This window comes from Canis lupus, chromosome X (genome assembly GCF_048164855.1).
Source record: "Canis lupus baileyi chromosome X, mCanLup2.hap1, whole genome shotgun sequence".
NCBI classification, from domain to species: Eukaryota; Metazoa; Chordata; class Mammalia; order Carnivora; family Canidae; genus Canis; species Canis lupus.
The window spans coordinates 99,227,646-99,240,597 of record NC_132876.1 but is presented as its reverse complement, the minus strand read 5'-3'; the positions used below and the strand labels follow the sequence as shown (position 1 = coordinate 99,240,597).

Below are 12,952 nucleotides of genomic sequence, written 5' to 3'. Positions count from 1 at the left end.
TATTAATGTGGCTATTTTCCGTATGGATAATTGTTTTTTAACTCATCTACCCACTTTTTCATCTACTTGTTTACTTCAGCCTGAAGGTAAGATGATCAGAAATGCATTTCTTGGGACGCCTGGGTGGCTCATCAGTTGAGCATCTGCCTTTGGCTCAGGGCATGATCCCTGGATTCCAGAATCGGGTCCCACATCGGGCTTCCTGCATGGAGCCTGCTTCTCCCTCTGCCTATGTCTCTGCCTCTCTCTCTGTGTCTCTCATGAATAAATAAATAAAATCTTTAAAAAAAAGAAACGCATTTCTTACGGGGGACACATTGGAGGCTACTTTTTCGTCTCCTAGTCAACAACCTTAGAAATAGTGGAAATGAGTTAAAATACTTCAATGAAACTAATCTAATTCCTTTATTTCTTGGCCTGAGTTACATAGTAGTGGGAGATATTCAACGTGGTGAATTTGGTTTTTGTTGCTCCCAGCTTACGGCTTTGATTCAGAACATTTTGCTCCTCTAGGGAATAAGAAATCAAAAGCCCTGTCCTGGGCAGCCCCGGTGGCGCAGCGGTTTAGTACCGCCTGCAGCCCGGGGCGTGATCTGGAGACCCTGGATCGAGTCCCGCGTCAGGCTCTCTGTGTGGAGCCTGCTTCTCCCTCTGCCTGTGTCTCTGCCTCTCTCTCTCTCTCTCTGCATCTCTACGAATAAATAAATAAAATCTTAAAAAAAAAAAAAAAGCCCTGTCCTAAATTTTTATACAGAGGTATTGACTATCCAAAGTAATAGAATAGGGATACCTGGGTGGCGCAGCGGTTTAGCGCCTGCCTTTGGCCCAGGGCGCGATCCTGGAGACCCAGGATCGAATCCCACGTCAGGCTCCCAGTGCATGGATGGAGCCTGCTTCTCCCTCTGCCTATGTCTCTGCCTCTCTCTCTCTCTCTCTCTCTCTCTCTCTGTGTGTGACTATCATAAATAAATAAAAATTAAAAAAATAAAGTAATAGAATATATTAGAGTGATTTTTGTTTTTCTTTTTTTTTTAATGTTAGAAAAACTTGCTAAAGAAGTGGGTACATCCTATGGCTGCTATTTCGTCCCCGCGTTTTCAGGGTTATATGCACCTTACTGGGAGCCCAGTGCAAGAGGGTAAGAATCTAGTATGAGGTATGCTTTTGAGGGCCTTGATTTATTTACTAAATCGGCTAATAACTTGTTAGTTACTATTTTCCTATCTATTTTCAAATGATTTTAAAGTGTGAAGGAAAGCTTTTCTGTTTGGAGAGTATTAATTTCAGAACCTTTAAATTGCAAGAAGTTATAAATCATTTGGCAATAAGCTTCCCTGCCACATCCACGTTAGTGTTATGACCTTTTATCTTCAAGGCATCTGCAAATTCTGTACTGAAGGGGCATCGTTTAGATGAATTCTGATGGTATCACATTATTGTTATCCATTCATTTGGATCCCAGGCTTTTTCCTATGTGGATGTGGGATTGTGAACCATAAGGACTTTCTAAGCTGCTTAGTGTTGATGTCTGCTTTCCTTTATGTGTATTTTTTTTCCCTGAACCTCTCTATCTACTGAGGTCAACCCTTTCATATTCAGGACATGTCAGACTGATGACTCGTGTACTCTGCTCTAATTTTCACAATCTTTGTGTGTGTTTTTAGGATCATCTGTGGGCTCACTCAATTCACCAATAAATGCCATATTGCTTTTGCTGCATTAGAAGCTGTTTGTTTCCAAACCCGGGAGGTAATAAGGGCTTTTTTCCTGTACTTTGTCTTTTTTTTATCACTTTTAGACAAATTCTGTATTAATGCTGAAAATCTACTAAATACTTCATTATTAAATACCTAATCAAAAGTGATGCCTTCCTCAGCTCTATTCTAATAAATATAAGTTTCTCCTCTTTTTCCTAGCTGTCATTCATTACCTTTGAGTTCCTGTCATCCTGCCAGGCACTGGGTGTCTTACAGTTGGGAGGATGTTGAGTAGTACATGTTCAGCAAAGGAAATAATAAATAGCACAAACATAGGCATCAAGGCAGGAAACCAGGATGCAAAATTGAGGTTTTTGGCGTGACAGGCTCTACGAGGGAGGGCAGAGGTGTAGTGAAAAAGAAAGGTTCGTGTGACTACTTCAAGGAAAGCTTGGAAGACCAGAATAAGAAATCTAAATTTCATTGTGTAGGCTTTGGGAAGCTCTTAAGGGCTTTTGAGTAGAAGATGGCCATTGTCAGAGATGTCATTCTGAAGTTGGAGTTTAATTATGTTCATTGCATTTATTTAAGATTTTGGATGCCATGAACCGAGACTGCGGAATTCCACTCAGTCATTTGCAGGTAGATGGAGGAATGACCAACAACAAAATTCTTATGCAACTACAAGCAGACATTCTATATATCCCAGTAGGTCAGTAAGCCTTCATGCCTTTAAATTCCTAGAGTACTATCTCTTTTGGAAGAACTGGTATTTTAGGCATACATAACTGCAAAGATGTTAACGTTGCCATCTTCCCTCAGTGAAGCCCTCGATGCCAGAAACAACTGCCCTGGGAGCTGCCATGGCAGCCGGGGCTGCGGAGGGAGTCGGTGTTTGGAGTCTTGAACCCGAGGATCTGTCAGCAGTCACGATGGAGCGATTTGAACCCCAGATCAATGCTGAGGGTATGTTTAAAAAAATGAAAATCTAGGGACGTCTGGCTGGCTCAGTCAGTAGAACACATGGGACTCCTGACATCATGGTCATCAGCTCAAGTTCCATGTTGGGTGTAGAGATTACTTAAAAATGAGATGTTTTTTAAATGTAAAGTTAATAGTATCCCTGTTGAAAGGAGAGGGCATTTTCCTTTCTGTTTATTTGTAAGTTCAGAAACTAAGTAATATAGCAAATACTACGGTTTTAAACAAGCTACTAAGCATATTGGAGTACACTGAATATGAAGGAGAGAAAAAGTGCCTTATATTAAAAAAAAACCCTTCCAATACCACTTTTTTTGCCATTGACTTCTGCTTACAGTCACTTCATGCAAGTGTCAACTACTTCTAGCTTTGCTAACTTAGCCTTTTTTAAAAGTGAGAAGGGAGATAGATGGGCTGCAGAGCTGATCATCTTTGGTGCCGGTGGCCCAGTTGTTAGGACATGATTAGCTGGGCTGAGGGACATCCTGGTAACTTTTACACAGAGGAGAGCTGGCCTGACAAAAGCAGCCACAATGTAAGTAAACGAGCCTCAAAGACCTGATCCACTGTCCTAACCAGCTAAGCTAAGCCATAAGCTCTGACCAACACCTTTGTTACAATACAGTGGTACATCTCTTAAATTGAAAGAAATGTGAGGGGGATCCCTGGGTGGCGCAGCGGTTTGGCGCCTGCCTTTGGCCCAGGGCGCGATCCTGGAGACCCGGGATCGAATCCCACGTCGGGCTCCCGGTGCATGGAGCCTGCTTCTCCCTCTGCCTGTGTCTCTGCCTCTCTCTCTCTCTGTGACTATCATAAATAAATAAAAATTTAAAAAAAAAAAATCAAAAAAAAAAAAAAAAAAAAAAAATTTAAAAAAAAAAAAAAAAAAAAAAGAAAGAAATGTGAGTACAAAAATAAGGTTTTACATATATTGAATTTGGTTCTATAACTTTTTAAAACCTATGTATAAAATTGCATCAAAGTAGGTTTTGCACTACTGGGAAATAAGCTTTCAAATGCATTTCTCTTTAATTTTCTGGAAGACTAAGCCAGCGCTTCTTAATTTTATTTCTTCCCACATACAAGAAAATGGATTGTAACACTAGTAATTTTATAGTCAGACAGTATGCCATGTAACTTGATGTAGAAATGTGTTTCAAAATCTGATATTCTATCTGTAAGTAATTTTTAACTTATATTGGATTAAATGGGGAGGAGCTCAATAAATTTTCCACCTCTCAAAAAAATCAATTTTTTAATAAATAATGTTCAGAGTGAGCATATGTTTTCGAGATGGTAATCCCACTCTTAAGGAAGTTTTGTGCAAAGGGTTTCCTGTTTTCTGAGAGCCTTCTTTGCCGGTTTTTAAGGCCTTAGCCCAGAGTTGGTCAGTGATGTCAGCTGCCCTTCCCTTCACTGGCCCCACTCCTCTCCACACATACACACACGTACATGTGTGTGCATTCCAGGCATGTAGGTCTAAATAATTCATTCTCCAGCAGATTTTTTTTAGAGCTGAGTCTGATGTGGGGATATAGAGATGAATAAGACCAAGTCCTTGCCCTCCCAATGACTTATGAACATTGGAAGAGGCAGACAAAGCCATGTCAGGTCACTGTAGAGACTGATAGCCTGAGTTAGGTGTGGAATACTGTGGGAAGATGGAGGAGGGGCATAAGTGGGGCCCTGGAAAGCTTTCTGAAGTGAGCGATGCTGGAGCAGTGTCGCCCAGGTATTGCCGGCTTCAGGTGCCGCGGAAAGGCCTGGAGGGACAGGGACACCTTCCTCTGTGCTGTTCCCTGTTACTAGAAGTACATGTGGGCGACATACCAGTGGTGTCCATTTTTGTTTAGTACTCTGACTGGATTTCTATTGTACAAAAAAAAAAAAAAGTACTGTCTTACCGGGATCCAATTTGAATCTTGTGAGAAATCAATAGTTGTTAAATCCTTTGCCTAGACCGACTAATAATTCTCCTTCTAGTCTTTCCACATCGTAGTATACCCTTCCCTGTATCCCAAGCTCCCCTCTCCTCGCAAAAAGAGAGAACAGATCAAATGGGAATCCCTTTCTAATTCATCACCACGTGTTTGCAAATGGCCTGGTCTTCACCTGTAGCCCGGCTCCCGGCTCCCTTCACCCTGGCACACCATGCTGAATTTCGCCTCTGCCTTCCAACAGGTGTCTCTCTTATTTACTGGCAGTTGCTAGACCCCATGGTGTCCCAAATCCAAGTTCTGGTAAAGCCCCATGCCAGTTGAATACGTATCACCGTTTGTTGAAAATGCTGAGTGAACTTAAGTATGGTGCTTAGACAATCTCCGTAAACTACTTTTTCCTACCTTCTATTTCTAGAAAGTGAAATTCGTTACTCTACATGGAAGAAGGCTGTGATGAAGTCAGTGGGCTGGGTTACAACTCAGTCTTCAGAAAGTGGTAAAAATGTTTTTATTATCCTTGCCACTTTGCCTTAGTATGTTAAAGAACTTATTTAAGTATTTAACCATTTACACTTAGCAAGGCTGCTCTGAAGGAAAGCATTATTGTATGTCCAGAGTTTCTGAAGTTTTGAAAACACTTTAAAGTTCTAAATCTACAATGTAAATTATCAGGTTGATAGACACGTACTTAATTCTATCCTGCCCTCTCTTTTCCTCATTAGTTTACTCCTGGTGCTTCAGTGGGTAACTGAGCTTTTTAAAAGTAAAATTCTTTCTTTCTTCTCAATGAAAAAGAAAATCAACCAGAGTCTTCCTTTTCTTTATTTTTTCACTTAAGTGTCTTTTTTTTTCCCTTTTTGGGGGGCTGTCTTTATGGATGGAACCAACTGAAACTTCTGTTAATTTCAGAATATATTTCACTACTTCCTAGGCTGATTCCAAGTTCTTAGCGATGTATATTATGAGAACTATTGGAATCAGAGAGGAAGAAATGTACCAAACAGTAAATTAGAAGTGTCCTACCAGATTGGGAAATGCTCTTGGCAGAAAACAGAGGACTCGTTTTTTTTCAGTCACTTAAGTATGAAGGTTTTGGGCTTATTTAAACCATTCAGTCATAGACAGCCTTGAGCTAGCTGCCTTTACTATGCACTTGATAATTAAACAGACTTAAACATGCCTTTAATACGCCATAATATTTTAATTCTTTGCTAAATGAAGATTTAGAACATAATGAGTAGAATAATGTCCAATAATCTACTGAAGCATACACTTTAATGGAGAAGAGTTTACACATGAAATATTACCTGCCTTCCAACCCAAAACTGAGTATAAAATTACTTTTAGGGATCCCTGGGTGGCGCAGCGGTTTAGCGCCTGCCTTTGGCCCAGGGCGCAATCCTGGAGACCTGGGATCGAATCCCACGTCGGGCTCCCGGTGCATGGAGCCTGCTTCTCCCTCTGCCTATGTCTCTGCCTCTCTCTCTCTCTCTGTATGACTATCATAAATAAATAAAAATTAAAAAAAAATTACTTTTAATATATCTGGCTTCTAGGAGACACTTCTAGAACCCTCTATTACTTCTATTACTATAGATCACTGATCTATATTTTCAGTCCTGGATGTTCCTACCTGAAGGGTTTTTTCTCCTAAATAAGCTTAATATCCTTTTTCTTTAAATCTTTTGTTCTGGGCAGCCCCGGTAGCGCAGCAGTTTAGCGCCACCTGCAGCCCAGGGTGTGATCCTAGAGACCCAGGATCGAGTCCCACATCGGGCTTCCGGCATGGAGCCTGCTTCTCCCTCTGCCTGTGTCTCTGCCTCTCTCTCTCTCTCTCTCTCTCTCTCTCTGAATGAATGAATGAATGAATGAATGAATGAATAAATAAATAAATAAATCTTAAAAAAATAAAAATAAAAAAAAACAAAAATAAATAAATAAATCTTTTGTTCTGAGACTCAGTTTCCTTTCCAAGATAGTGGCAAAGCTTTTCTTACTAAGACCTTTTGCAATTTTGAGACCATTTATGATTAAACTTCATCATAAGTGTTTGCCCAGCTAGTTGCTGTGCAAGATATAACGACATGGACCCTGATTTATTTTCTAGCTACCCTTAATCAATGGCTAATGAGAAGTTGAGTCCTATAATTTCTTGTTGGATTTTTTTATATGGCACAGTTGTCCCTTTGTCCCTCCCTACACCACAGTGCTGCACACACACACATCTCACAGGCAATTGAAGATAAAATTTTAACTGCAAAATCCCCACAAAACCAATGGATCATTTTCACTTTGTTTGCATACCTTACTGTCAGAGTGAGTTTAAAACAAAAAATTGTTGAAAGGAAATTGCATGATGTCTTAAGTTTCTGCTATCAGCATTGATGATAAAAGTAATTTGAATTTTTGAGAGTTTTATATTTTTCACTTTTTGTTTTTGTTTCACTTTGCAGTACATTTAAGAGTTTGAAGACTTTTTTAGTAGATTTATGAAACACACTCTATAATATTGAGTCTCTAAGCTATATAATAAACTCTAAGAATAATATTCAATTAGTGACATCCTAATTGTATTTCTTGAGGCAATATAAACCACATAATTGTATATAAGTATATAGTAGCAGTACAGATAGAATCCTATTTTAATAATCTTGAAAGTATACTAGAATCGCTACCTGGTCTTTTATGCTCTTTAAATTGCTTTAATTTATGAGGAAAATTTTATGTTAGCTTAATTTCCAAAGCAGTTTGGCACTTTTGAAGCAGTCATATTTATTTTCTTATTTCTAACTATATTTGAACATATTATAAATGATTTTTAATTTGCATTTTGACATGTGTTTAAAATGTTGTAGAAGTGATTGGGGGGGTTGATGGTTTGTACTCCAAACACACCAAAACAACATTTTGAAAACAGGTCAAATTGGTTTAAAAATACACAGCTGGGATCCCTGGGTGGCGCAGCGGTTTAGCGCCTGCCTTTGGCCCAGGGCGCGATCCTGGAGACCCAGGATCGAATCCCACGTCGGGCTCCCGGTGCATGGAGCCTGCTTCTCCCTCTGCCTGTGTCTCTGCCTCTCTCTCTCTCTCTGTGTGCCTATCATGAATAAATAATAAAAAAAAAAAAAAAAAAAAATTTAAAAAAAAAAAAAAAAAATACACAGCTATCAGGGATGCCTGGGTGGCTCAGTAGTTGAGCATCTGCCTTCGGCCCAGGGCATGATCCTGGAGTACTGGGATCGAGTTCCACATCGGGCTCCCTGCATAGAGCCTGCTTCTCCCTCTGCCTGTGTCTCTGCCCCCACTCCCACCCCTGCCCTCTCTCTCTCTCTCTGATGAATAAACAAATAAAATATTTAACAACAAATAAATAAATAACAGTAATATTAATTGAGGCACATTTCCTTACATAGCAAATTCTTTTTTTTTTTTTTGCAAATTCTATTTAAAAGAGAAAACAAAACCACTATCTTAGCAAAAATAGGGCTTGAAGTTTATTTTCAATAGAACAATATTACTCTTCTCCGATAGCTAAGGGATCTCTAATTTGAATCTTGGGGAAATTGGATTGCTCATTTAGTATCTTTGGGGGTAAGAATCAAAAGAGCTAAAATCAACAGCCTCCCAAAAAGTTCTCCATCAGCTCTCTTCGGCTTTGCCAATGGAAGGCTTATGTGGGTTTATACGTATTATGTTCTTGGCTACTTGTGGCATGCTATCTGTATTGTTTGTTAACTGTCATAAGCCTTCAATATTGATTATATTTTTGATTTGAAGTAATAACTCTGCTAGCTTTGATGAATATACTATTTTTATAACTTATTATGTTTTGCTGTCATGTGATTCTTAACACAAATATTGTAATTATGTGTCTCTCTTTTGGTTTGCTTGACTGGAATTCCCTTCTACTTGGATGACCACAGGTGACCCTAGTATCTTCTGTAGTCTACCCTTGGGCTTTTTTATAGTGAGTAGCATGGTAATGTTAATCGGAGCAAGGTACATCTCAGGTCAGTTACTCTTTAAATTAGACAATTTTATTAGTTAGCACTAATGTATTTGTGTATAACTTGACAGAAAATGTTCATTGTTTTTCATTCTTCCTATGCTTAGGAACCTGGAAGATCCCTGAAAGGTCTAATTTGTTAGACTGTTTAATCTTTCGGGGCAGTCAGAATCGAGGACTGTGGCTATGCTTAATTCTTTTATTATTAGTAGATGACAATTTCTTTGAGGGGTTACATTCAGCTGTGAGCTGCAGCAGGAAGCAAAAGTGAAAGTACTGCTGTAAAAGCTTCCATGAAAGGGCTTTCAGAGTGACAGATGAATGTTAAAGTACAATTTTTGACATTCATTAAATTGGCTTTCAAATGTACATAAATTCTTCATACTTAAGAAAATTTGCTATGCGACTCAATATTTCAGTTCTGGTAAGAATTTCTACCAGAGTATGTTTAGCAGAGTCTCTGGAAAACCCTACAATTGGGAAATATGTATAGTTGCCTTTATTTTAGTTAAAAGAATATATTTTGTGAAATGAAGTCTTTTAAATTACTGCTAAAATAATTGGAGTCGAAGTTAAAACCAAATTATTTTGTGCACATTAACTGCTGAATATTCTTAGAATAAACCAAATTATTTTGTGCACATTAACTGCTGAATATTCTTAGAAAAGTAAAATTGTTCAATGTGTTATGAAATACTTTGACAACCTGTGTTAATATAAATGTGACAATCACTTTGGGAATCTCTTCCTAATGAGAGCTCCACGTGTCTTCATACTGAAGCTTAAGAGCTTCTGTGGCAATGACCTGTCCCATATGTTACCAAGAAAGTGAAATGTTTTTTTAATCTTCGTGATTAAGGAAAGAGTTAAATTACTTCTCTTAATTAATTAGTTGATGACCTGGGTTTACCATGTAAAATGTGAACTTTATTGATGCGGAGGGATTGTAGAAATCTGATGAGCCTTAACTTAGCTTGACATCATTGGTTTGGAGCTACATATAAATAGGGAGTGAAAAGTAGTTCCATCAGCAGAACATTAGATTGTCTTTTAATGATAAAATAGGAGTTACTTGCATAAGAACTTAAAACTAGACTACCATTTTCTGTATCCTTCATATTTGGGATAAGTTTGTTCAAATCCGCTTTCATAAAAAAAATACTTTATATTGGTATTAGTGCTTTCCACCTCAGTAAAGGCTTCTGTATACATAAGTCTATGCAGAATTTGCAGATGTTTATTAGATGGCTGTTTTCTTTCTGCTTCTAGGGAATGTTTGGTAGAAAAGCCCAAATGCTGTGATTTTTCTAAAATGAATATCCAAAATATTTTCCAAATACAGTGATAATCCAAAAATAAGTAATTTAAATTTATAAAGGAACTTATGTGCCATTTTAGTAAAAGTTCTATATATTTTTTTCATTATCTTGAGTTTTTCTGGCTGCATAATGATGGTTTGGAAAAGGGGAAAGAATATTGCAACTGAATGTTTTCACTGATTTTTTTTTTCCTCCTGTTTCCCCCTTGATACCATGAGGGATAAAAAGGCCTACTCTCAGGAAACTGAGACATAGAGCTTATCTCTCTAAGCTAAGGAATACATTGCCTGTCTAAATTCCTAGGCTTCCAAATGGATGTGGTTATCATCTTTAGGTTCTCTCTCTTGGTAACATATGCTGAGATTGGATAACAGTGGGAATTGCTTGCCTTGGTAAACAGTTAGCAGTAGGGTTAATATTTGCTAATTTTGGAATCAGCCTAGTTATATTTGCTGCATTTTAACTGTGAAGCAGTATTTAGAAATCATGTGGAATTTGTAGCTCAATAAATGATTGAATAGTCTTCATTGCCTTAACTCCTAAACTGTGTTTATGTTGTTATTGACATATATGATTTTTGTTCCCCATTTTAGGTATCCCATAAATGATACCAACTCATGGATTCCAAAGATGCGAGCTCTTTGCCTAATGGGAGAATCCAACGATTGTCTTTTAATGTGATGACACTATTCATAGACTCCGATTTTATTTATAAGCCACTTGCTGCATGACCCTCCAAGTAGACCTGTGGCTTGAAATAAAGAAAATGCAGCAGAAAGAATGCTATAGAAACATTTGGTGTGTTTTTTAACATCAAACGTTAAGATTGGACCAGCCACCTTGGGGGCTGACCCCTCCTTTACCTTCGCGTCCTGCCCCATTCCCTCTGAGATCTAGGAAGAATTCGGGTCCATCACTGGAATCTTTCATCAAACACACTCAAATGCTGATGGTCTAGGATTTGATTCTCTACACTACACACACTTGACTAAGGGGTGATTACTAACGAGCTAAAAATGAGTGGCGTTTTGTTTTGTTTTGCTTTGTTTTGTTTTGTTTTGTTGTTAACAGACCCTTTTAAAAGTCCTCTTTTCTGCATATTAAGGAGACCACAACATCTTCCCTGTATGTTTAAGTGGAAACCTCTACTAAATTCTTAAAATGGAAATTTAGTACTCTCTCAGAGCTTAGATATTTTTCAGAAAGGTATTTGCCAAAACTGAATTTCTTCAGACATTTTACACGGTCTCACTAATTCATTGAATTGCCATCTGGGTCTTCTAGGGAAGGACACTTTTTCCTTTCTTTTTTCATCTCTTTTTATATTTTTCACTTTGTATATGTAACATACATGCCTATATTTTATATACTGAGGGCAGCCCATTTATAAATTAAGAGTATGTTTTACATGATCTCACTAATTACACTAAATTTCTGTCTAGATCTTACAGGGAAGAACACTTTTTTTTCTTTTCATCTCTCCTTTTTATATTTCTTACTTTGTATGTATAACATACATGCCTATATATTTTATATACAGAGGGTAGCCCATTTATAAATTCAGAGTACATTGTATTCAGTAGGATATAATGGGGCTGGCCTTAAGTGGACCACTATGTGTATAAATATTTCGGGGAAAACACTGTTATACCATTTTTGGGCAACAGTTATGCATATTTACGAGGAGAAACTTTTTCTTAAAGAGCCAGCATTTAAAGTTTATGTTCTATGTCAATAAAAGAAAATGTACTTTTTGTGACTTCAACTATATTTCTTATATCTTACCTTTTTATTTAATTGTTTTAGCTGGATATATGTTAAAAAAAAAAAAGAAAAGAAAAGAAAAAGACCAAAAAAGCTGTGGAATCCTATGGTAAATACTGTTTTCAAACAAGCACTAGTCCATATAAAGTCATCTTCCTTTGACAAAATTTTAGACATATTTGGGATTCTTTTGAGGGGATATCAAAAAAAGGTTAAACACTTAAGTAGAAGAAAACCTTAGGAATGAAGCCAAGAATCTTTTTTTATCCAAATATGTTATTAGTTCTGTTTGGGATCACAGAGAATTATCTCCACTTACTGTCAATAGTACAACTGAAGAAAGGTTTGCAGTTAGAAATGGCTTCCAGTGAAACCAAGAATTTCTCAAAATATTTAGTATTACATGTTATAAAAACCTAATCTAGCATCTTAATGTCAGTTTTTTAAAATCGTCAGATTAATTTGTTTACTACAAATAAAATACTGCCTTCTAATATTTTCTTCAACCTGTGCTGAAAAAATGGGAAAATATTTATATATTAGTATAAAAGATTTTGTTTTGTTTAGAATTAATGGTAGCTTGCATTTGCAGTTCTGATTGTACTGTTTCTAAATTATTGAATCTACTTGGGTTTTATTAATGCAGCTGCCATTTGAGTGACAAAAATATTATAGAAAGGTATTGTGAAATTATTACTTTGTGATGAGGGTACTTTTAAACATAATTGTTTCTACAAAAGTAGGTTAATTGTAAATGTTAAATGTTCAGGTAATTTTAAGATTACATTAATTTTCTATAAACGGCAATATTTATAAATGTTTGAAACTGTGCACATTGGTATTTAATGATAAGTTGACTTAAAATAAATTGACCCCTCATTCTTACTTGCATTTCTCATTTATAGACTTAGATCAAAGTTAAATCAAGAAGGATGTTTCAGGAAACCTAAAACTCAACTGTTAGTACTCAATCAGGCATACTCTGAAGAATTAACCAAAAGCCTAAGTAGTTGTTTCTGGAATGATGAACACCTTAATCATTCTATTGGAAAAGACTGCACTGTTCTATCTCAGCATCCAGAAAATACTTGCTGCTGTCAGAAGTCCTTATCAATTAGGGCCTCTCATGGCTAGCCATGCCTTTCTACTGGTTTCTTTCTGTTCTATCTGGGTCTGAGTTGGCAGAGTCAAGTGTGCTATTGTTCTCTCAACTTGATAGCCCATACCTCAGTCCTTTGTTTTTTA

General features: G+C 37.2%; 1 protein-coding gene across 7 annotated transcripts in view; it reads left to right on the top strand.

The window, feature by feature from the left end:
* GK (glycerol kinase) overlaps positions 1–12,592 on the top strand; it is a 77,402-nt gene extending 64,810 nt beyond the window's left edge. For 4 of the 7 annotated variants that reach the window (XM_072817234.1, XM_072817231.1, XM_072817230.1 and 1 more), the window contains 7 exons: positions 1,042–1,138; positions 1,665–1,749; positions 2,289–2,409; positions 2,520–2,663; positions 5,034–5,114; positions 8,542–8,628; positions 10,537–12,592. In XM_072817234.1, coding sequence (XP_072673335.1) covers positions 1,042–1,138; positions 1,665–1,749; positions 2,289–2,409; positions 2,520–2,663; positions 5,034–5,114; positions 8,542–8,628; positions 10,537–10,547 — 626 coding nt within the window. In that variant the 3' untranslated portion in view covers positions 10,548–12,592. The remainder of the gene's footprint in view (positions 1–1,041; positions 1,139–1,664; positions 1,750–2,288; positions 2,410–2,519; positions 2,664–5,033; positions 5,115–8,541; positions 8,629–10,536) is intronic. The other 3 variants (XM_072817229.1, XM_072817233.1, XM_072817232.1) reach the window with 3 other exon arrangements.
* The last annotated feature ends 360 nt before the right edge of the window (positions 12,593–12,952 follow it).